At 39.8% G+C, this 23,785-nt stretch overlaps 7 protein-coding genes across 7 annotated transcripts; 2 read left to right on the top strand and 5 right to left on the bottom strand.

The window, feature by feature from the left end:
* Positions 1-2,094: 2,094 nt before the first annotated feature.
* B0J16DRAFT_375770 (uncharacterized protein) lies at positions 2,095-3,065 on the bottom strand (the record flags this gene model as incomplete). Its single annotated transcript, XM_046130723.1, has 2 exons — positions 2,878-3,065; positions 2,095-2,823 (listed from the first exon to the last, which is right to left on the bottom strand). Exons 1-2 carry the CDS (start codon positions 2,917-2,919, stop codon positions 2,095-2,097), a joined length of 771 nt encoding a protein of 256 aa, XP_045979405.1. The 5' UTR covers positions 2,920-3,065.
* Positions 3,066-5,610: 2,545 nt separating this feature from the next.
* On the bottom strand, positions 5,611-7,857 carry B0J16DRAFT_240415 (heterokaryon incompatibility protein-domain-containing protein; the record flags this gene model as incomplete). Its single annotated transcript, XM_046123053.1, has 2 exons — positions 5,611-6,186; positions 6,955-7,857. Coding segments are annotated over 2 exons (1,479 nt in total), but the record flags the coding sequence as incomplete, so codon positions are not given.
* Positions 7,858-10,213: 2,356 nt separating this feature from the next.
* Positions 10,214-12,362, bottom strand: B0J16DRAFT_186760 (general substrate transporter). The gene is made up of 5 exons (XM_046122722.1): positions 11,919-12,362; positions 11,179-11,868; positions 10,696-11,131; positions 10,621-10,640; positions 10,214-10,571 (listed from the first exon to the last, which is right to left on the bottom strand). Exons 1-5 carry the CDS (start codon positions 12,137-12,139, stop codon positions 10,361-10,363), a joined length of 1,578 nt encoding a protein of 525 aa, XP_045979407.1. The 5' UTR covers positions 12,140-12,362; the 3' UTR covers positions 10,214-10,360.
* Positions 12,363-12,691: 329 nt separating this feature from the next.
* Positions 12,692-14,166, top strand: B0J16DRAFT_274869 (uncharacterized protein; the record flags this gene model as incomplete). The annotated part of the gene is made up of 4 exons (XM_046123687.1): positions 12,692-12,775; positions 12,836-13,460; positions 13,507-13,986; positions 14,042-14,166. The coding sequence occupies 4 exons, from the start codon at positions 12,692-12,694 to the stop codon at positions 14,164-14,166; spliced, it is 1,314 nt and encodes a 437-aa protein (XP_045979408.1).
* Positions 14,167-14,493: 327 nt separating this feature from the next.
* B0J16DRAFT_273343 (uncharacterized protein) lies at positions 14,494-15,915 on the bottom strand (the record flags this gene model as incomplete). Its single annotated transcript, XM_046123635.1, has 3 exons — positions 14,494-15,472; positions 15,520-15,636; positions 15,689-15,915. 3 exons carry the CDS (start codon positions 15,913-15,915, stop codon positions 14,494-14,496), a joined length of 1,323 nt encoding a protein of 440 aa, XP_045979409.1.
* A 352-nt stretch (positions 15,916-16,267) lies between these two features.
* On the top strand, positions 16,268-17,993 carry B0J16DRAFT_292995 (uncharacterized protein). The gene is made up of 3 exons (XM_046124351.1): positions 16,268-16,643; positions 16,696-17,174; positions 17,224-17,993. The coding sequence occupies exons 1-3, from the start codon at positions 16,410-16,412 to the stop codon at positions 17,936-17,938; spliced, it is 1,428 nt and encodes a 475-aa protein (XP_045979410.1). The 5' UTR covers positions 16,268-16,409; the 3' UTR covers positions 17,939-17,993.
* Positions 17,994-18,093: 100 nt separating this feature from the next.
* B0J16DRAFT_405076 (uncharacterized protein) lies at positions 18,094-18,468 on the bottom strand (the record flags this gene model as incomplete). The annotated part of the gene is made up of 1 exon (XM_046132855.1): positions 18,094-18,468. One exon carries the CDS (start codon positions 18,466-18,468, stop codon positions 18,094-18,096), a length of 375 nt encoding a protein of 124 aa, XP_045979411.1.
* Positions 18,469-23,785: the final 5,317 nt, after the last annotated feature.

Genomic DNA, 23,785 nt, shown 5'->3' on the forward strand with positions numbered 1-23,785 from the left:
ATTGGAGGGACTTGGTTCTCACTCTACCAACTCAGTATTGGAGGAATTGTAGCTCTAGGAAATAGTGTGTTAAATGCTAGTAACCCCGTACAGGGTTCTTTTCGGCGAAATCGTTCACATTGAGCGCCAATCTCTTAGCACAATGCGTCGATTCCCTATTCGCAATACGGAAATGTCAGAATGGTTCATTGAAAGGTAGATATGCACTGCCTTGCGTAGGAGAGCCGGCGGGAATTAAGAACAATCGATCACAGGACCGAATGGTGACAATCTTCTTTCGCTGCCGGAACAAGATCAGAGGGAATCCAGCTTCAGTTGCGACGTAAAGTGTCAATCAAAGACATGAAGCATCTATTAATATAAATCACTCTTCTTCCTTCGGCTATAAGAAATGAACAAGGTGTCATTGAGTGAAGATTCCAAGTCAAGCAATGAAAACAAAGAGTAAAACGTCTTCTTTGTTCGAGATAGATTGAACAAAACACCATTTTTAGATTTAGACCTTTTCCTTAAATAACTAAACAAAGGAGAGGAAGACCGGGCTTAAATTGGTAGGAGATCACAGCATCTCGATCTCTGGCTATATAGAAGGCTCTCTATCGTCTCCAATTGTTAGAATTCTCTTTATAACCAACATCACAGCATCTAACACTACAACGTTACTACAGCACCACAGCACTTTAACACCGCAACAACATCAACTTCACCATGTATCCTTACAATGATGCATATGCTGAGGCATTTGCCTTTGCAGCCGGATATTTGCAAACTAGAGCCTTTATCTTGTCGACGTTGACTGGGACAATTTCGATGGCAAGCAGGATTATCAACCTCTTGGAAAATCCCACGGTCATCGTGAGAGTCTTCATGCATGTCTTAACCTTTGTCGGATATTTATTTTACTTTCTCAATCGCTGGGTAGCGATCGTTAGCGCAATTTTCGTTTTCTTTATGGGCTGGACGAACCGGCTCCTGCTCCTTGGGAAAGGCATCGTATTGGTTATCGTTTCTGGTTACAAGACGTTCATGAAATTCATCGACTATGCCCTTCCACCCCGCTTTGCCTTTCTTTTCATCTTCTTCCTTTTAGTCATTACCTGGTTATACCTCACCCTCTGGACCTGCCGTATCTGGTGGTGTGTGCTTAAACAGATACGTCGGCTCTCCTCCTACGTTATAAGAAAGCTAAAAGGCGTTATATGTTTCGCGGGCCAAACTACCTCTCGAACAATCCGGATAACTAACTGTATTACAGTCTCTTGTTGGATTGTTGTTATGAAGTTTACTGGCAGGATTGTTCCGTATTCTTTTCTCATGGCTTCGCTTATTTGTATTTGCGAATGACTTATTCCCGGCCTCATGAGAATTGAGTGGGCTTGGAAATTCGGACATGCTGTGAAGACAGTATTCATCCACGCCTAGGTGTAACCAACCGTCCGCTTCCTTGGACTAATGTCCCCCGAATATTTTGGTCGGAAGATACATATAGTAATGTTAGAACAGGGGATATTTATACCAAGGGAAACAGAATGCCGAGAAGGGACAGGGCGCGCCGGGAGGGCTTTGAAGGTAGAAGGAGGGGAGATTTCGGTAGCTTGTCGACGATTTAGCGGAGAATAAATAGTAAATGATTAATTATTAATTTGCAAGTTGCACCAATGAAGATATTCAAGGAAAGAGAGATGCTATCTCGAATCATAAGAGTAGCCTCAATGTCTACCCCTGTCTAAGCTCATCACTGCGGATCAAAAAGAAGTCATGACAACGGTTTGCAATTAGTCACTCAGAAGACCAATGCAATCCCCTTCTTTCAACGTCTGGAGAAAGCGCTGTACGCTGTGGTCATGGCTCCCTACCAGGAGATAGAGGGGTGTTGGTCATAGGGAACGGACGGCACATTCGGGTCAGGACAAATAATCATCATTCTGTGGAAGCATCTTCCCTACACGACCGCTACTGAATCTATCCTCTCCTTCCGCGTCATCATACTCATAATTCCAAAACCAAGTCATATACAATCTTCCAAAACAATCAGGGAGTAAAGTCTGAGTTCCTTATCAGATATAAGGTAAGGAATCTCCAGATGTTTTACACTCAAACTCTGAACAAAACATTCCCAGAACCGGCTCGATCTCCCGAGCAGAAGTCACATTCTTCAACCTCCTGCCAATCCTCCTGCTGAACTTGCTCCTGATAGAACTTCACTGCCTCGCGTAGAGTCGGGAGCCCCCTGGACTGCTCATTCACCACTTTGAAGAGATCGAAAGCGGACCGCCCAGTGCCATCTTGAAGAATCGTCATGAAGGGTCCCTTTGTGGGCGCATGCCAATCTCTAGTGTCTTCATGGCCTTCAACTATCTGGTCGGGACGGTATGTGTTCCAATCACCCCAACCAGAAACACAGCGATCAGGACGGAGATACATAACGTCTCTGTACCTGATCCGGTATGCTGCGGGTTGGCAAGAGCAGCCCACTGCGGTCATGTCGTGGGCATCGTCGTTGTCAGAAGTGCTGTCAGAACTTTCGTCAGAAGTGGTATTGGGAGTCCACACTTCCCATCCATCGTTAGACATCCCTGCGACATCCCACGGCTTGACGAACTGATATTCGTAGTGTTTGTGGACAAATCGCTGAATCGGGACGAGCTCAACGCTTGAGTGACAGACGTAGTCCTCGCGGGTAATACAGGGCGATTCTGGCTGTATATCTTGAGAGGTGGGGTCATCCTCGATAGTCTCGGTAGGCGCCACGTCAACAACTGGCTCGTCGATGAACGAAATGTGCTTTGTTACAGAAGCGACCTGATCTCTGATTCGCTGTGCCTTTATGTCGTTAGTATCGTAAGTATCGTGTGATGATAAAGGAAATGAACATACCGGGGAACGGGCGGCGGGCCGTTGGCTCCTGGAGGAAGGCATCTTGGCGAGAACACTTCAGAGCCGATAGGACGTGGAAAGAATGGTAGAAAGATCACTGGAGGTAGGCTTAGGGGCGTTCAGATAGAAGAGGTTGTCAGATAGCGGTGGTGTGAGGTGAAGGATGTAGTAATGAAAGTTGATGGATGTGGTGATGAGTAGTGAAGATGAAAGGAAATGGGATGAGGAAAGATGTCAGGGACTAGGTGGGGCGAGAAAAACAACTGTAGATAGGCACGTGAAGAAGAGTGGCCCTGGCAGTGCCAGAAGTCCACAGCATTGCACCGGAGTCAATGAAACAACAAGTACTATGTACCTTGAACAGTGCCACTGTGAACACCATCGGGAAACCGATTCCCTGACAGTAATACGCTGCGCTCAACGAAGGCGATCGGTCTAGTCATCGGCCTTTGTATTGGGACTTCCCACAGTCATTTTACCTTGCCTCTTCTTGTTCAGAGGTTTCGAGATCTAGGCTTGGGGGGTGTCAGGCTGTCAAAACAAGTAACCGTCTTAATCATGAGAGGCGAATATATCAGCCATAATATCAATCCAGAAAAGCACGTAAAGAACTTTATTTCGGCGCCCCAGGTTTGGAGGATGATCCTTTTCACAACCATCCGAGGGGGCATCCAATTATTGTCTACTCTCACACCAACGGAAAACTGCTGCAACCGTCTCTTTTCAATCCAGGCAACAAAAGAACTCTGTCGGAAGCGTCAGACCGCCAGTTTCTTGATGAGGTACTTAGCCAAAATCACACACGAAAACCCAAATTTGTTCGACCTACCGCCACGCTATTCTCAAACACACAACAATCGCGAAGGTACACAAATGTCCCAAGTTGAACATATTACCCTAAAGTGAAAGATTACCGGGAGGTTTATAGGCAATTCACGATCTCGACTTGCAGGCAAATAGAATAATGGTTTACAATGGATCTCGGCTACTACAAGCTTGCTAATCCATATGCTCGAAACGAACCGTACAATAGGACTGTATCAAAGTTTGAAGATCAAGAGACTCGAGATTGCGAGTAACAAAACGTCGTGTTCCACACTACATATGTTCAATTCTTATGTCAACTAGTCCCGAACCATGTGTCCTCATTCATATCGTCCCGAACAAGAGCGCGATATGAATAGGTAAACCTGGAGACAAAAACGAATACCGATCACGCCTGTCTAGTATTCTTTTTCTCTCTCGTTAAAGATATGTTGTTTAACATTGCGCCTCTACTGGCTCTCACAGCCAATTCATTCATTTATTGGACCCTTTTACTTGTATTTTTACATCTTGTTCACAAAATCATTTGCCAATCTTATCTCTTCAAATCCGATGTCCATAAAGTCAGAGTTCTGGTCGTTGGATTGATTCGTGGCCCACCCCACAATCTCTTGACGTCATCCCTCTCGCGCAACCTCTTCTGCCTTCAACCTTCCAACATCACCAACTCAACACGCCACAAATAGCCTCTTGCGCTTCTACTGAGGAGAAATCTCGTCCACCGCAGCTACCTCGTCATAAAATTCCGGATTACACTCACGCGAACGAGTCTTCTTTGTCTTTCCGTGAAATAACCGGGAGGTAGTAGGGGCCTGCTCGGATTCGCAGCTCGGCTGGTCTCTGAGGTCGACCTCGCAGCTCGGCTGGAGGTCGCAGGTCACCGTGAGCGATACCAGTTTCTCTCCTTGATGTGCAGTAGAGGGTGATTCTCAGGTATGTCTGTGGTATTGTTCTCATGCTAATGTGTGTACAGTGTCGTTGTTCTCCAGGGCCCATCATGGTTGCCATCGATGACGAAGTGGTACCCATCATTTGGTAACATCGTACGGCGACACCGTCTCAAGCGCCAACAGCCTTGGAAACATCTATGCATCTGAAGATAAGGATGCTGTGCATGGACGAAACCAATCCAACAAGACAAGTGAAGAGATGGTCAGACACCCAAAGGCCAGGGTCGTGGTGATCCGGTCCTTCCAATCGCAATGACTGTCTCCAAGAGAATACGAACTGCAAGCTGAGCGTTAAACCTGGTGCAATAACTTTGTTCCTAATTGGGATGGCCTTCGAACTATGCGGGATACTACTGTTATTAGTTTCACTGGCCAACGTGGAAAAGAACAGCTAGTATAATACAGTGCTTAACTAATGAATTTCAATAACCTCCTTTTCGCAAACTAGTGGATTATATCCTTCTGGATTGCAATTATCCCAAGAATGGTAAATGTCCCGTCCACAATCGCCCATTAGTCCTAGCGCCATGCAATGCCCTACCAGCCTATACCGCTCTGCATGCCCTATTTGCCTCAATCTGGTGGAATTCCTAATAGGTCTGATTAGATACGGGGGTGATAACCCCGATGAAAGTATGATTTTATCCCCAGCTGCAGCCCCAGGTGGGACTAGGCACATTCTCCCTGTTTTAGAGATGGCAAATCTCAATCCTTGTGTCTGCTCTCTGCAAACAGTAATGAACTGGGCACAAATTTCAGAGTCTTGCTTCAGCGTTTCTGGATCTTTGAGTTGACGATGCGGAAGCTCGAGCCACTTGTCATAGCTGGCCTCCAACGTGGTACGTCCTTCGCTTCTGCGGCAGCGATCAGGATTCGAATACCCTGCTCCTGGAACCCCCGTGGGGAAGGAGTCCGGTCGCACGAAGGTGCTAACTTTCGTGTCGCTAGGTACCTCACCCCAGTAAGATGTGATGTCCCCAATCAGAACTCGAAAAATAGCACCTCTCCACCGACCAGGACACCTTCGATAACATCGACTCAACCCACCAGAAATGTCGGTCTCTTCTTTTGACATCACCCTCAGCTGTCCGCCCACCACATCACATACCTCATGAAACCATTGTCTTGATGTGTCGTTATGGTCAATGATTCGTGTCTGGGCCGATATAACGTCTATGACGCGGCAACCAGATATCTTTAACACGTTGCCTGCGACGGAAAACGTGTCTTCACATTCAGGTTCGCCCAATCCAATGCTCCGGTGAAAGAGTTTTGAGGTCATGCCCCTTAAATGAGTCTCTGGTATGGAAGTCCAGTCTGGAACCCAGGATGGAAGATTGCCCACCCTTCTTGGCCATCCCATGCCAGCGTAAAGCAAGATCCGAGCATCTCGCTCTCCATCAATCGTCAAGTATGATAGAGCAAGGTTAGTGTAAAGTATTCTTGCCGATACTTTGTAGTCTGCTCGGATCCCTCGATTTGTGTCTTGATCAGCCAAAGTGTGCATTTTATTGTGAAATAGCTGCCTAAACGCCTAGCTGCCGACCGAATTTCCCCCTTCCAACGCCAGCACAAAAGTAAGAAGATAGCTCCTTCAACCAGTAGTCCCTTACATTGACTCGAAGAGGTTGATGACCTCGTACGCCCAATTAGCATCCTTGCCGAAGGTCCCTTCTTCGCCTCTTTTCACAGCAGCCTCAAACCAAGCTGCTTGCCTTAGGGCCCGTTTCCTCTGACTTGTTGTGCGAGGGACGGTTAAGACAAGGAATGCCTTGTAGGCAAATAGGTGTAGCTATGCATAAATGGTTGCATCTGGGATCTTAGAAAGAGCCTTCCTTAGCTCTCTTGCATAGTCCTGCTGCAACAGGCAATCTATAGCCTCTTGATAGAAGGTTGTTAGAGAGATAACTAGCTCCCCAAAGATGGTGACAGTAGCCCTGTAATGATTGGGGCACCTGAAGAAGTGGATGACTGTAGGGGTCGGCATTGTTGCGCTGTTATCTATGTCAGGTCTCTGCTTTCAACTATCCCTACGGACTTACTGACCTTGTTAAGGAGGTGCGGTTGTGGTGTATTGAAGCTTGTGATGTAAGTGGAAGGAAGAGGAAAAAAAGCCGGATGGAAGCAAGGAAGGCATTTATGCTGTGCCTAAACCTTATGTTTAGGCAGAGCAAAAAAAAGGTCAAGTATGGGCAAAGGAGTCATAATGCCCTTTGAGAAGTGTATATATCACCGAAAACCTTAACCTTATCTGATTGATCGTGTCTTGATCAGCCTTCTTTTCTTGCATAAGACTGAGTACGCCATATATCTTATCTCGGGGATCAAATGCCTGGGTTCCAATAAGAAGCTCTAATAGAGATAATAATTCTCTGGGAGCCTCATTTGTAAGCTTGGACCGTAGCGATGTTATCAGGCATACTTGGCGAATGCCTCGAATTACCCGCCCAGAAAGTGGTATATCATAAAATATGTTCCGTCCTAATCGAATTATAGGCCCCAACTTTTCTTCGTCCTCATTTGTAGGAAGGAGACTTGTCGCGAAACTTGGAACTGACTCCCAAGTCACGCACGTGGAGCCTAGATGGATGATGACTTCTTGGCCAAATGCAATTTCCTGGACAATCCACACTCGACTCCAGTAATTATGTGAGAGAAGGAGCTCCAATGATCTGCTAGATGGTGATGGCGGGCCCGCGAATCGAAGGAAAAGTCTGAGTATCGCATGCTCAATAGTAGCATTTCTTTCCTGGGGTACCAAGTGAAGAAACTCCGGCAGCTGTGTTTCCAGCACTGAGGACCGGGATAGCCAGACTCTCACTCTCGTCGCCCTTCGGTAAATCTCCGACATACGCCCGATTTGCGCTTTCTTCTCTGCTAAGGAGTTAACATCCTGGCTTTGATTGATGCATATCGAATCAATCCAGATCATCCGTTCACCGCAAGCAGGCGTGAAACCATGTAGTATCTGTTGTGCATTTCTGGTTATGAGCAAGCGACGACCATTGATAATGACACAAGTTGTTGCGGCTTGTCCATCCCAGGTATATGAAATGGCTTCAAACGCAGGACACGCATCTAGTGGATAAGACAAAATCTGAATCCTCTGCCAGAATAAAAGCCCCCGTAGTCTCACTAGACGAATGTGAGCTTGACTTGGGAGAGCTTGGTAATTATACATTTCCTGTGAGGTGACGGACTGAAAAGTGTTGTGAAATGATAAGCCCAATCGTGGTAATCTGGATAGTATGGACGGCAAGAAAGACTTGAAAAGTTGGAAAGTAAGTATGAGCAGAATCAGACAGGCTCTTGACTCCCTTAGTGGTATAGTCAACATCATGACATACCAGAGAAAGGATGCTGAAAGAGTGACGCATGAAGGAACAAAAAGAGGCATAAAATCATCAGAACTGACGACTTGCTGCCACAATCTGCCACATAGTAGATACCAATGAGCATGGAGAATTGTTGCCAAAATAAAACGGTGGAGATAAAACTTATAAGGCGAATCAGACGATACGATGTGACTCGACAACAGAGCCAGAACAACAGAAACGCCAAGTGCTAGAAGCGGCTTGATCATGAAGAAACTCATTGAAGTAGGGTGTTTTCGAGGTGAGAGCTGCTACCAATTTTAAAGTGATTTTGTCGAATGCAGTAATGGTTGATTCTTGACATTCATAGAGAGTTAGGGATGAAGTGAGAGTCAGAGCCCAATTGTTATTTAAAAAGCGGTGTCTTTACATAGCCACATACAATTTTCTTCGTGGCGTTAGGCAGATTTGGACTCCCTGTTCAGTCGCCCAGTGTAGTGAGCCACGCACAGCAAGCTACCGCTGGCATTTATTGAAACCTGATTGGGCATGTTATTGTAACAGTAGCAGTGCTTTTATATATATCCCTTTCTTAACCTTAATAGCAGAATTACTTTTCTTACCTACTTTATAAGTAGTAACTAAAATTAAATCATATATAGTAATAAACACTTGCACTTTCCTAATCTATAATAACTTCTACTTATAATAGTTTAGGTTCCTAAGAGATAAACTAGTCTATATTAGGTTTATATTAATAAATATATAAAATATATATACTAAGTAGTATAAAGTATTATATTTCTTAATAATACATAAAGTAAGTTAAGTATATTTAAATAAAGACGTTTTATTAATAGCTAATAAGCTAAGTATTTTATTTAATATTAAAGGAATATATATATAACTTATATAAATAGTTATTATAGATTATTAAGTAATTACTAGTAACTAATAAAGCTTAAGATATAACTATTTAGTATAGTTACTATTAGCTATATAGGGAGGTAAAGTAATAAATATTAATTAGTTAAAAAAGTAAGGTATATATAATATAACTAGAAAGGTTATAATGTTTAGCTTCTTTATATTTACCTATCTTAGTCTTTAAATCTATATAGTAATTAATAAACTTAATTACCTAGTTATATTCTAAGTTAAAATATTTACCTTACTATCTTTATAAGTCTATAATATAAGTACAGATTTAACTATAAGATAGAGTATAGCTTAAGAACTTTTAATAAAGAATTTAAAAAGCTAGCTTATTTTCTTAGCTTTTAGATAAAAGTTAATAAAAGTAAATATACTCTTTTATAGCCCTATAGCTATAAAGTCTATTAATTAAAGTTTATTAAAGTACTTTCTATCTATAAGTAGCTTAAAGGGGTAAAAAGCTATTATTAGTAATATCTAATATAGCCTTTACTACATTATTCTTTATATATTCCTATTAAAGTTGTAATCTAAGTATTTTTATATTATTATTAAAGATTAAAACTAAAAAATAAAGTTAAAAGTAGTAAGGAAGTAAGTAATTAAATTAATAATATTTTTATAGTATATTATATATAGATTATATACTCTATAGAGCCTTATAAGGTTAAAATTATTATATTTAATTATTTTTATAATTAATAGAGATAATCTCTTTTAAGTAGCTATATATTTAAGCTAACCTTTGTGTAAGTAAAGTTAATAAGTTTTAGTAGAACTTTTTTTATTTTGCCTAGCAAACGAGGAGTAGTAGCGAGAGAGGGGCTGTAGCTGGACACCGTTTGTCCTTCTACTTCTTTAAACGTGCCAAAGTAGCTCTTCGGATACGCTCCGGATCCCGTTGAGTGCTGACTTACGACCTAGCTTGGTTTACGTTAGCGATGTGGCAACTAGTTTCCGACAGGCTGTGGAGAAGCTATCTATGTCCGAAATATTCTCGGCAATTGCTTTACAATGGAACTTCAAGGGACAATGCATGCTCGTCGGACCTAGAGATGACTTGTTTGCCGACGCAATGGGGACTAGTCTGCGCGGCTCGTCTGATCGTACGAAGCAGTTCTTGGGCTAGAAGCCGACTTAGTTGAATAGCTTGGTTACTGATATAGATATTTACGCCGAAGCATTTGCCTCTCAGTACTGATCCAGGTCTGCGAGACAGAGTATAGGCTGTTATATGCTTTAAACAGTAATTGTATAGCAGCTAGACTAGTTATTTGTAATATTAATTACTTATTTATCTTTATATACTCTAGAGTATAGACTAGCTAACAGTATTCCTATACAAAAGACACTTATTAAGACCCATTCCCTACCGAATAGTAAACAAACCTAACTATCCCTTCCATGCTCCCTTAAGACAAAAGCCTGTCAGTAACATAACGTATTGAAGCACAAAGCTTAAACTGCCTCCACATGCGAGTTGATCGACTTCTCGCCTGCCTCTTGATTCAACCTCTCCTGCAACAACGCGGTACGTCTTGCAAACTCTTTCTCCTCTTCCCAGGTAAACGCACTCTTACTAGCAAACAAATAGTCGACCTCTTCTAATGTACGGCCGGTGGTTTCGGGGAGAAAGCAGTATACGAGAGGGATATACGCGAGCATAGCACTAGGAAAATGGTTAGCTGTCGGTCTTGACCTGATGAGAGGCCACTCACGCTCCGAAAACATAGAAAGTCTGCAAGCTTAGTTAGAACCTGAGAGTACTATCGGTGGGTTGAATGCGTTCGTACCTTTTCGTTAATGCCAGAAAACATTACTGGCACCAGGAGGGAACCTCCGCCGTAGCCAACAGCCCAGCCGGCCACGCCAAATGCGTTTCCCTTAGCTCGGAGCCAGGTGGGGAAGATCTCAGTCGGGTAAATGAAGGGGATCAACAACCACGAGGAACTGAATATCAAGAGATAAACAAATACCATGGCTGCAGCTGCCGTGCCGTACTGAGTAGCCTTGTCTGGGTTATCGATGGCACCCCGGAAGAGACCACCGATAACAAAGAGGACAATACTAAGTGCTACGGCACCCCAGTAAAGTGTTCGTCGACGGCCTACCCGGTCGATGGTGAAAGCTGCAATGGCTGTACCGATAATACCAACTAGCATTAGTAACCCAGATAGCCAGCCAGACTTTACACTGTCGAAACCGGCCGTACGATAGATAGTCCCGGAGCTGCAATGGAGTCAGTATACGACCTCAATTTCCAGGTAATAACTTACTATATCACCACAGCAGCGATTCCAGTACCATACTGCATAAGCACCTGGAGCCAAAAGGCCAGCTGGATGCGGCGACCAAGATGAATATCTCCAGATCCAATGCCAAAGAACATCTTGAAGTAGTTGGTCTTGGCGTAGTGAGACTCCTCTTCGACCACGGTGACAATCTCTCGATATTCCTTCTGTGCCTCAGGGTGGTGGGCGTCACCGTCTCCTCTAAGCGTCGCAATGATCTCCAATGCTTCATCAGGTCTCCCGGCCTTGACCAGCCATCGTGGGGATTCTGGGACCAACAAACTCAGTATGGCCAAAGCAACGACAGGAATGACCTGAATCGAGAATTCGAACCGCCAACGAAACTGTCCACCTGCCGCTTCATCGAACGAGGTACCGAAGCCGATCCATGCTGCGATAGCGATACCGGAGAAATTGGCCAAGAAGGTGAATGCGATTTGCTTGCCTCTGTGGGATGCAGCTGAGAGCTCGGCCGTCCACATCGGTGCAATAACAAGAATGAAGGCCACGCCCATCCCGGCTACGAATCGTGCGCAAAGCATGTGTGCAAGGTTCACCGCAGAGGCCTGAAGGATGACCCCAGCCATGCACCAGAAGCAGGCCATCCACATGCCCTTGATTCGACCGTAGTTATCAGAGAAGCTTCCCGCCCAGAAGGCTGCGAAAAGCGACCCACTAAGATGAAATTAGCAATGATCTCTCCCCCAGACAAGGCGGATACGTGCCAGTAGTATATGGAGGCGATACCACCCTGCAGCATGGGCTTGATGACTTCGTTGTTCTCGTTCACATAGCCCATTCGCCGCCCAAACTCTGGTGCAACGGTCACAGCGCCCATGACGCCCTGACTGATGCCTTCGTAGGAAATGGCGACCGCGGAAGTGATTGTCACAAGCCTCAGCAGCTGCTTTCCGGACATGGACTTCCAGCTTTCTCGGTTCCACATGATTTCGAAAGATCACTGTTGAAAGATAAGTGTGTTGAGATAGAAATGACTGTGCCTAGATCATGATAAAAATTTCGTCGGTGCTCAAGACCCTCTTATTATAATGCTTCTTCTCCACGGCGCTTGCAAACAACCTTGCTTCAACCCCATGGGGAACTGCCTGGCCCCATCTTCGCCCGGAGCCGTTATTGCGAAATGGTGGGGATATCGGTGTCGTCTCGAGTTGCCAACAAGAGTTAGTGTCAAGTGGTGGGCTGCAGCATGTCATCTGGTGATGCATTAGCTATATTAGGACAAACCGTCTCGACTTAGCGCATACCCGGGTCCGCTGCCCTGGCAAGTTCGGGATTAACAGGTGATCCCAACATCCGCTCATCCTTCGTCAATCCTTTCTCTTCCACTTCGTCTCGAAATCCTTCTATGCTCTCACCGTCGATTGAACCTTCAAGAAAACATGGGTCGGCTGAGATCTCGTAACGGCTGGTAAGTCCATTTAGCCGGTGGTCTAGATCTGCCAGTTAACTTGTATCAGCCTGACGTGCCGAGAACGTCATGTCAAATGTATGCCCACGGCAAGACTGCAAGGTTCTCCATGCTGACTTGACAGGTGACGAGACGAGACCAAACTGCGGGCAGGTATGTTAAGCATATTCCATTGCCGAGGATCAAGAAATTAACGGAAGTTACCGAACGCAGTGCCTCAAGCGACATCGACTCTGTCACTGGGACGAGTCATCACCTCGGCTTAAGTTTAAGCGATATCAACCGAAGCATATGGAGCATTCCACCTCCGTGGAACAGTCCCTGCCACCCCCTGAAAGGGATGGTTCATCGGTGGAAGGGTTCCCATCTCCAGGAGGCTTGACATCACCGCCAGATCCTATTTGGTGCCCGCAGGACCTGACCTCGCCACCAGCAGCTCTGTCCATCTCCGACCTTAGTCAGCATGAATCACCAAACCAGTATAGCGATGCTTCTCTCATGAGCGTACCTTGGACAGTCCCCACACTTCCTGTGCTTCGGCGCCAGGAAGCTTTCTATTTACATCACTTCTCCACGCATCTAGCTAGATGGCTAGACTGCACCGATGCATCACGACAGTTCACACTCAATGTGACTGTCCTTGCTAACAGTTCACTGATTCTTCGATATGCTGTGATTTCTTATGCTGCTCGCCATTTAGGTGATGGTAACACAGCAGATGAATTCCAAGAGAAGTGTATAGAGCTTCTAATTCCCTTGTTGAGTACTGAAGGTATTGCCAACGATGAGGCCATCCTCTGCGCTATGGTGATATTGCGCGTCTGCGAACAACTAAGTGGTAAGTTCCACAGCAAGATAGTCTCTCCTATCTAACTTGAGCTCAGTTACCGTGATTGGTAGCGATCAGGAAAGGCACCTGGCTGGATTGAGTGCTTTGCTCAAGACGTCTCAAGGACGGCAAGTAGACCCCTCGATACCTACACTTTCCCAAGCTGCTTTTTGGGTCTACGTGCGACAATGCCTTTACAATGCCTGCATCAATCAACAACCACCTAACTTGGATTTCGAGCTGGTATTAATACCACCACCACACGTTGTCAGTGGTCAAGCTGTCGACATCAAGTCAGAAACTGCCTGGGCAAACACCATGACCTGGATTTGCGCCACAGTAGTTGCTTTCTGTTTCCGCGGAAGTGTTGTGTACATGGAATCATCGACCAGGATCCAAAGGTGGTACGAGTTGTCGGAAGCAGTCGAGAACTGGAATAAGACAAAGCCAAGTACTTTCGATCCAATATGGTCTGGGGAACAGAACAGGGAAGTAGGCCCGTTCCCAGAGATATGGTTCACAGCAGATTGGCATGGTTAGTAGACACACTCTGAATAATTGGGATGATCTGCATATCTGACAATCATCAGTAATGTCATTTGGGTTCTACCATCTAGCCAAGATGCTTTTGATAGTCTACCGTCCATCGCCACGATTTGCCATTCGAAATATCCAACGGGCCATGCCCGCATCTGAGGTGGGTTCTGTAACATAAAAAGTGGCTAACTTTAATTGACATCATCTAGGAGACTGTCATGGAGCACGTTCGAGCTCTGTGTGGAGTATGTAAGTGCTCGCCATGCACTGTGCCATCACTCATCACATTGTGTCACACTACATTTATTTGTATGTTGTATTATCCTTTCAGAATACGTTACCATCTAACCTTGATTAGGGGGATCCTTGATGGTAGACAAAGATGAGCAAGCAGGTTTGGTCGATATGCTTAAGAATCTCGAGACATCACATGCATGGCCAACGGCTTGGATAATCAATGCATTAGAAGAGGAGTGGTTAAGATGCTAGTAATACATCGTTGGTCTCAAATGCCATCGCTGAATGAGATCACGGCGTGTTTCCCGTTCCTAATCCATCCCTTTCCCGGTGCCTCTCTATCAAGACTTTCAACCTTTTCCTCACTCTCTATGCCAACGCACGTATCGGACTTGTTTGTCCTTAGGGCGAGGATTTTAACCCCACTGCCATGGCCAAGAGGTCCGATTGCAGACTTGAAGGTTGTTGTATGCGGCCAGAGACCATCCCTGGTTAACTTTCGATAATTCAGGTCTCCTTTCCATATAGTCAGATGACTATTCTGGAAGCGCTTAAACAGCTCAGGTGCTTCAGCAGTAATTTCATAGAATGAGAACCCTGTTGTCCAAAACGGATGAACCTCAATATGAATCAAGCCCAGCTTGAGGTACCTCTTGATCAGGTTAGTGATAGATTCTAGACCTATGGACCGAAGGTGCTCGAGAAGGAAGTCCATGTCGCTGGGTATTACATCGCTGACAAACCAGGGAAAGCACTTGGCATGGAGAGTGATGCTCGTCCCAAGTCCTGATTCAATGAGGTATGCCGTGTAAAGGACGTCTGCAAATAGCTCAAATCCAGCATTGTCAAGGATAATGTCAATATGTCGATCCGTCTGAGTCAACTGCCCCTTGCGCAAATAATCCCACACATGCTGTACATCATTGTTGACGATGTTCTTCTGGCTCTCCTCAATCGCTGCCTTTCCTTGCAACGTCTGAATTTCTTCAAGGCTAAGGTTTGTCAGAAGGGACAAGTCTGTTGCGTTGCCCCATAAGGCCAGTTCAGTCATTTCAACAAAAACAAGTTTAGCTGCCTCGTCATCCAGGGTTTTGAGTGGTTGTGCCGGATTTGCGATGACTTGGTTGAAACGGGTAGCAAGCTCCTTAACAGCCTCCAGCGACTTGATGAGTGTAGAATCCTTTTGGCGCTTGAAGATATCATAATCTTTCCATAAAGATGACTTGGAAAACAACGACTGAACCCGCCTGCACAAGTCAGTACCATTCGGTCTTTGGGAATTAGCAAGACTCACCTATAGAGGTAACATTCACCATAGAGCCATGGACAGTTTAACCAGGTTAAGGTGCCCAAGTCAAGAAGAAGCCGATTGTAGGTGGCGATATCCTCTGAACCGTCCTCCTCCAGCATGCTGGGCCAGTTTTAGTTACAGGCCAGAAAGATCAAATGTGTGTAGCACTCACCTTAGCTCGCCATCGCTAATAATTTCATCTTTAAGGTTGTGGAGCTTTGTCTGGATCGACTTGATTTCGTCAAGTGCGGGGGAGGGAGGGAGCTCAGTGCTGGTTTCACAGACATCATCAACCATACCCTGTACAAGCTTGGGCCATCGAAACTTGGCAGTCTCCTGGGCCATCGTACCCGGGTCGGATGTCCACACGGACGGGGTTGTTGTTGTTTCCTTATGCATACTTGTCAGATGAATGTTTGTTGCTTTAAGACATCGGAGTAAGAAACGAGGTTTGGTAACTGAGAATAAATACCATTTTAGACACGGCCAGAGATCCCAGTGTCTTTTACGCATCGATGACTTGAATCACTTTGCGCCAATTTACGATTGGGCCAGGGTCAATCGGCGGAAACAACTCGGGGATAATCAAGATGTGGACCAGTTGCGAATTGAGCTTCGAGACGAGTTGCCAGAAAGAGGACTTCGACGCGACAGCGGCTAACCGAGCGGCAATAATCGAGATATAACTATCTCCGCTGAGGGGTGCACTACCCACTGTGCTGGGACTGGGGTTACCCTATCGTCACGAAGACCCAAACATGGGGTCCCCAGACCTTCATGGCCAAGAACAAGTAAGTTATATTTGACACAAGTCCTCACTTCTTGAGCTGCTTCCATCACCAAGTCATTCCACATTCATCTTGAACACATCGACATACTCCAGCAATTCAATCATGACACGACCATCAGCCCAGCAGAATGGAAACTCCAGCACAAACGGTCAGCCAAATGATCCTCAAGGCCAATCTTCCAATGGAAATGGTTATCATCAGCCGTCCACTTCCACTGCGCTTGACCTGACTGTGCTGGGCATGAATAGTGGCACTGCTATGGACGGTATCGACTGTGCACTTGTTCGGTATTACCAAGAGACCCCAGAAGATGCTCTACACATGGAGCTACTCAAGGTATATTATATTTTACACTTATCTTCACGCCTGTCACTGACCAAATGCCCAGTACGATGAGATGCCCGTCCCTCAATGGATCAAGAAGCCCGTCCTCACTATGCTTCGTGAGACCAAGACAACTCCTTCCAAGATGTCACAGCTCAATGTACAACTTGGAGAAATGTTTGGTCATGCCGTCAAAGACTTTTGTGACAAGCATGAAATACCAATAGATATCATTGATCTCATCGGATCACATGGCCAGACCATTTGGCTTCTGTCTATGCCAGAAGAAGGAGAGACACGTTCGGCATTTTGCCTTGGAGAGGGCACAGTTATTAGTGCTATTACTGGCATCACAACTGTGACGGACTTCAGAATGGCAGAGCAAGCAGTAGGGAGACAAGGAGCACCGTTGGTCGCTCTGATTGACGGCCTTCTTCTGCATCACCCTACCAAGTGGCGTGTGTGTCAGAATATCGGTGGAATCGCCAACCTCTGTGTGATCCCCCCTGATTCAGAGGGCGGAGTTGACTCTATGGTTGACTGGTGAGTTGCCTCCTACCTAGCGCCCTCATGAAGTGACTAATATTCCCAGGGATTGCGGACCGGGCAATATGTTTATTGACAACGCCATGCGATATTTCACCAACGGCGAGATGGAATACGACAAGGATGGCGAATGGAGCTCCAGGGGTACTGTGTGCCAAGACATTGTCGACCAGTTTCTCAACACAAACAAGTACTGCAACCACACTCCTCCCAAAACCACAGGACGGGAGACATTTGGCGACAACGAAGGTCAAGAGCTTATCGACCAATGTTTGGCTGCAGGGTGCGACAAATACGATACACTGGCAACAATCACTCGGATCACAGCCCAGAATATCGTCAAACAATACCGCACATTCTTCCCTCGCTTTGGCATCAGCCTGGATAGAATTTCTGAGGTCTACATGTGCGGTGGTGGAGCCCGAAACCCGACTATTATCAAATACCTCAGGGAGCAACTTCCGGGTACAGAAATTCGCGCACTTGATGAGACCGGAATTCCATCTGATGCCAAGGAGGCGGTATCCTTTGCCCAACAAGCTATGGAGGCTATTCTGGGTCGCGCGGCGTTGGTTCCGGTCAATAGTGACAGCTTGGTTCCTAACACGATTTCAGGCAAGATCGCTCCAGGCAGAAAATGGCGCGACATCATGAAGTTGGGAATTGCATTTGGCGAGGGTCGTTCAACCTTGCCTACAATAAAAGAAATGATTGTGGAAAAGCCCTATACTGCCTGGAAGTCTATGCAAGCTTTCGATTAAGTAGTCATAGTCTCTTGAGAGTACAAGACCAAGATAATTAAATTGTATGAGTGTCATTCAACTTCAGGTCTCCCGTGAATATTTAGTGTCGAGAGGAATTCAACTTTGGAGCTACACTTGCTCTTGATATGAAAAAAAGTCCCATATATCTCTTCTTACTCGTCGTTTCTGCCTCGAGGTATTGCTTTGTCAGGAAGATGAGCGTAAGCAGCCCTATCCTTGTCACGTTTCGTAGGCGTGCCCTTCAGGTTGCTAGCAACTCGTGTATCCTTAGTATCCTCCCATTGTGTTCCTTGCTCGGCCGTCGATCCACCGGTTCTAAATGCCACCTCTAGAGCAGTGCTCACTCTCCTGGTGCTGGCTCCGCCTGCCCCAGGAACGCCATTGGCACCCCTGATGTTAAGATCAATCGGAGGATCCTGTCTCGGTGGATGTGGTTTGTAATAAAGAATGCCGAGGCTAAGAAGTGACGCTCCGGCAACAATAGGAACCACAAGGCAGTGCTTGTGTAGGCCCGTGAGATTTAACATGGTTTTAGCTGTAGATCTCGATATACTAAGACCGAGAAGTATTAATATGGAAATAGTGTTAGGTACAGTTGCCTTTAAAATCTGTGATTGTATAAGAATTATAGTGGTTTTATTATTACTATCTTCTTATATTACTAAAACTGTAAATTAACATTCTTTATATCTGATAACCTTATTGTATTTGGAACAGTAGAGATATTTACCTTTTCTTTACATCTAATAATACTTTAATAACTCTGAAACTGCCAGTTAATAACTCTAACTAATAATACTAATATTAAATACTAATTAGCTATAATTTAAAGGGTTCTGATTTCCCTCGGTATTAGAAGTCTTGGAACTTTTATATAGGGACTTACGATAAGAATGTATTCTAGTAAAATTTACCAGCGAATTTAAGTATTTTACCTACTATGTATTTCTATTAGAAACGCAGCCTATTCCCGCTTCTATACTAATTATCTTATACTAATTACCCTTATTTACTACTAGCTTAGAAATAGGCCCCGTTTTTATAATCTATTTTATTTCTAAGTAAAATAAGAACTATCCAGGAATAGGTTCTGTTTTCTCTACCCCTTAATAATATAGCTAATTACTACTAAGGGACTCTTACCTATTAGCTATATTCCCTTACCTTTCCTTTTATAAAAGTAAAATTTAAAGTAAAGAAAGAAAGAAAAAGAAAGATAGAAAGAAAAAAGAGCTTTCTTTTTCTTTCCTTTTACTTTATTAAGACTTAATATTAGTTAGTAATTTTCTTATTTTCCCTTCTTTACTAGCTATCTTACTCTTTTACTAAAAGCTATAATAAAGTAACTATAAAACCTTAGACTTTACCTTAACTAGCTAAAGCTAGTAATTATATATATTTAATATAAGTTTAATATATATAATAAGTAAGTATTACAGTTAAGTAAGTATTATACTTTTCTATATACCCTTTATTATCTATATAATAAGATTTCTATAATTTATTTAATTAATTAAAATTACTTACTATACTTTTCTTTAAATACCTTTAGAACTACCTTATAGATCCTTATATTATACCTAGTCTTACTATATATATTATAGTATTAAATACTTAGTTTAATTAATCTTCTTTATTTACTACTTTTTAATAATTTAATTACTATTTATATATTAATATCTATTTAATTAATTACTTATAATACTTCTTATATAGTTATTACCTTTTTCTTTTATAATTTAGTTTTTTTTTATTTATAGTATTAGCTTAGTATTTTATTTACTTATTAAAGTTCTTTATTTTTTACTATTAGTAAGGTAACCTTATATATTATTACTTTAGTTTCCTTAGAAAGATAGTATAAAGCTTTAATAATTAACTTTAGAAAGCTACTATAATACTATTTAATTTACTTAGTAAGGTATTTAAATTAAGATTAGGTTTTTATTACTATCTTTAAGGTCTTTAAAGTCTAAGGAAAAAAAGGCTTAGCTATTTCCTTAAAAGGTATTAAGGTCTATAGCTATATATTAAGCTTTAATATAATAGTTTCTAGGTTAAGAAAATAAAGTCTAGCTCTTTTAAAAGCCCTTTAGATATTACTTTTTATAAAAGTAGCTTAAAAAGTAGTATAAAAGGTAAAAAAGAACTTAATCTTTAAAATATAAGTAATAAAGTATTTAATTAAATACTTTATTTTTTAACTATAAGTATTCTTTAGTACTAAAGAATACCTAATATTAAGAGGTTAAAGTAAGTAAAATATATAAGTAAGTATATAAAAAGTAATAATCTTATAATCTTAATAATATCTTTTAAAATTAACTAAGTAATAACTTTTATAACTATTAAGAACTAAAAGATAGTAAAAACTAATTAATCTTTTTACTATTAATTAATTAAAGTACTTTAGCTACTTAAGATCTAGCTTATTATTTATTTATTTATTTTAGCTTATTATAATAACTTAATTACTAGAAAGGTTATATTTTTAGTATTAATTTATAAGGTAATACTAGCTTAAACTAATAATAAATAGTAAAATTAATTAACCTTTTATATTAATTACTAAAATTATAGTAATTTATTTATAGTTTTTAAGTTAAATTAATTTTAGTTTTTTTTACTTTTTTATACTTATAATAGCTATTCTAAACTATATAAGGCTTATTATAAAGCTAATTTTATTAAAGTTCTAGATATTACTTAGTTAAATACTATAATTTATAATTATATTTTATATAAGCTTAAACTAGCTATAAATAATAGTTAGATCTTTATATTTAGCTCTTTACTTTATTCTTACCTTTATATTTAATAAGGTACTACCTATAGATATTATAAGCTTTAATTAACTAGTTTTAAGGTTTTAAATTAATTTTTAAACTTAAACTATAAGTAATATTAGGTATTTTTAAATAGTTTATTTATTTAGTAAGTAGCTTTAGGGACTATATAAGCCTATTACTATATACTAAGTACTAAAAGCTATATAAACTTTTATAAAAGAACTTTATATTAAAGAGTAGTAATATCTTTCTTAGTAGTAAATAATATATAATTTACTATAACTTACTTACTATCTAACTAGTATAACTAAAACTACTCTTTTAATAAATTAAATATATTAAACTAGCTAAAAGGAAACTTTTTATAATATATAATAAAATTTAATTATTAAAATAGCTTAATATTCTCTTAATAATAACTTAGAGCCTTTATTACTTACTAATTATAAAAATAAAGTATTAATAAGTAGTTAAGAAAATAAGTATAAGCTTACTTAGATTATTATAGCCTTTAACTCTCTCTTTAAATACTATAATAATACTATTAGATTACTAATATTTTCTTTTAGTAATAGCTTTATAGTATATATCTTAACTAACCTTATAAGTATCTATTAAGCTAGTTGTTAAGCTTAGTATAAAGAGAAGATACTAGTAATAGTTTAAAAAGTATTTATACTTTTAAGTTTAGCTTTAGTATTTATTTTTAATACTTACTAGATATTTTTATTAAAAATACTTTTTAAGCCTTAGCAAATAGTATTAAGAACCTTATAGGATAATTTTATATAAAAATAATATAATAGTTTTAAAAATATACCTATACTTAATAAGTATAAGAGTAATAATAATTTAGTATTAACCCTTCTAAGGTAGGTTAAAGCGTAGGCTTATTTCTATTAAAGTTACCTATATTAATAAAACTCTAACTATTGCTAATAAAGCTATATATAAAAAAGGCTACTATATAAGGTATAGTAGCCTAGCTCCCTTTCTTCCTCTTATACCTATACCTCTTATACTATTATAAAAGTAATAAGTTAGTTAACCTCTAATTCCCTTAGTTTTATATTACTAACCTAATCTATAGTAATACTAAATAAATACTATAGTATTACCTTAATAAGTACTTAGTACTATACTTTTAATAATAAAGATCTTAATAGGTAGGTAGTTATAAGAGCCCTTTAGTTACTTAGACTAGTTTCTATTAAGGTATAAATAACTAAGGTACTTATAGAAAACCCTTAGAAGTAATATATAAATAAAGAAAGAGTTCCTTTAGTAGCCTTTAGCTATATACTTTTTCTTTATATTTACTTTAATACTAAAAGGTAAGGTCTTTTTAATAAGTAGGTATTATTAAATAAACTTATAATAAAGCTTAGGATAAATAGAGCCTTAACTAATAAGAAAGGGAAGTTCCTTAATAAGGTAAGTAAAGATAATTACTTATTTTAGTTTATTACCCTTACTAAGTAGGTAAACTATATATATACCTACTTTACTATTAATAACTATATATAGTGTAATATAATAAAGCTATAACTTATCCTAGCCTAAGACTATAAGTTAGTAATAATTTAGCAGTGTATAGTATTTTAGGGGGGAAAATTTAAGTATATAAGGTTTTAAAAAGGGAATATATTTATATATTATTTGTATATTAGTAAAAGTTAAAGTTAAGGTTACTTAAAGTTAAAAATAATAACTAGCTTTTTAGTAGTTTAATTAATCTAGGTTATATAATAAGTTATATACCCTTCTTAACCTTTACTACTACCTTAGCTAATATATATAACTAAGTGTTATTAATAGTATTATTAATAGTATTAATATAATTAATATTAATCTATTTAAATTAGTACTAATCTTAAGATAATATTACTAGTTTCCTATAAATAACTAAGTATATATATATTTATTTTAGTATTAGTTAATATACTTAGCTTAATAGCTATTAATAAGACTTCTTTACTTAAATATACTTAACTTACTTTATTTACTATTAAGAGATATAATACTTTACTTAGCTTAGTATAATACTTTATAACTCTATAAATATAAACTAATATAGATTAGTTTATCTATTTAAAAACTACCTTTATTATATATTAATAGCTTTTATTTAAACTATACTATATAAATACTAAGTAATATTATACTATTAAGATAACTAGTAATAATATTAATAATAAACTTATATTTTCTTATAATAAAGTATTACTTAGTATAGTTAGAATAATAGCTAAGCTTTAGTAGCTTAAAGGTACTATATATACCTTATAGGGATAAATAAATAAATAACTTATAATACCTATAGCTATAGCTAAACTTACTATTAACTACTATAACCTTAGTAAGATTATTAAATTACCTTTATTAGTACCTTTTTATAAATAATTTATAGATATATTACTATTTTTAACTTAAATAAAAGAATACTTTTACTTATTCCCTAATAAGCTAAATATAGTAAAAAAAAAAATATTAATTATAATACCTTTTATTTAAAGAAATACTAAAGATTAATATAAATTTATTTAGAAAAATTACTTAGAAAATAAAGAAAATATTTAAGATTAAGAAACCTAAAATATATTTTTAAATTAAATAAATTTTAAAGTACTACTTAAAGATAACTTTAAAATTATTAATAAAGAATAGTAAGTAATATTAAAAATCTTATTTTTAAAATAAACTAAATCTTATATAGTATACTTAGCTAAATTTTAATAGCGTTTAGCTAAAACCTAGTAAGATAATAATATACTTATAGAACTATACTACTAAAGGCTAAAGAAAGAAGTTAAAAATAAACTTTTTAAGGTAAATTAACCTAAAGACCTTATAGAATATATTACTATAGTTATTAAGATTAATAAATAATAGTATAAATATAAAAGAAAAAGATAAAATACTATTAAAAAAGAAAGTTAGTTTAACTTATATTAGCTTAATTAATACTACTATAATAATACTAGTAATTATAGTAACTAATAAAATAACTTTTTATAATAACTATAATAATAATAAGAACTATAAAATAATACTT

Source organism: Fusarium flagelliforme, assembly GCF_020744385.1.
Source record: "Fusarium flagelliforme strain FIESC 12 MPI-CAGE-AA-0113 chromosome Unknown B0J16scaffold_7, whole genome shotgun sequence".
NCBI lineage: Eukaryota > Fungi > Ascomycota > Sordariomycetes > Hypocreales > Nectriaceae > Fusarium > Fusarium flagelliforme.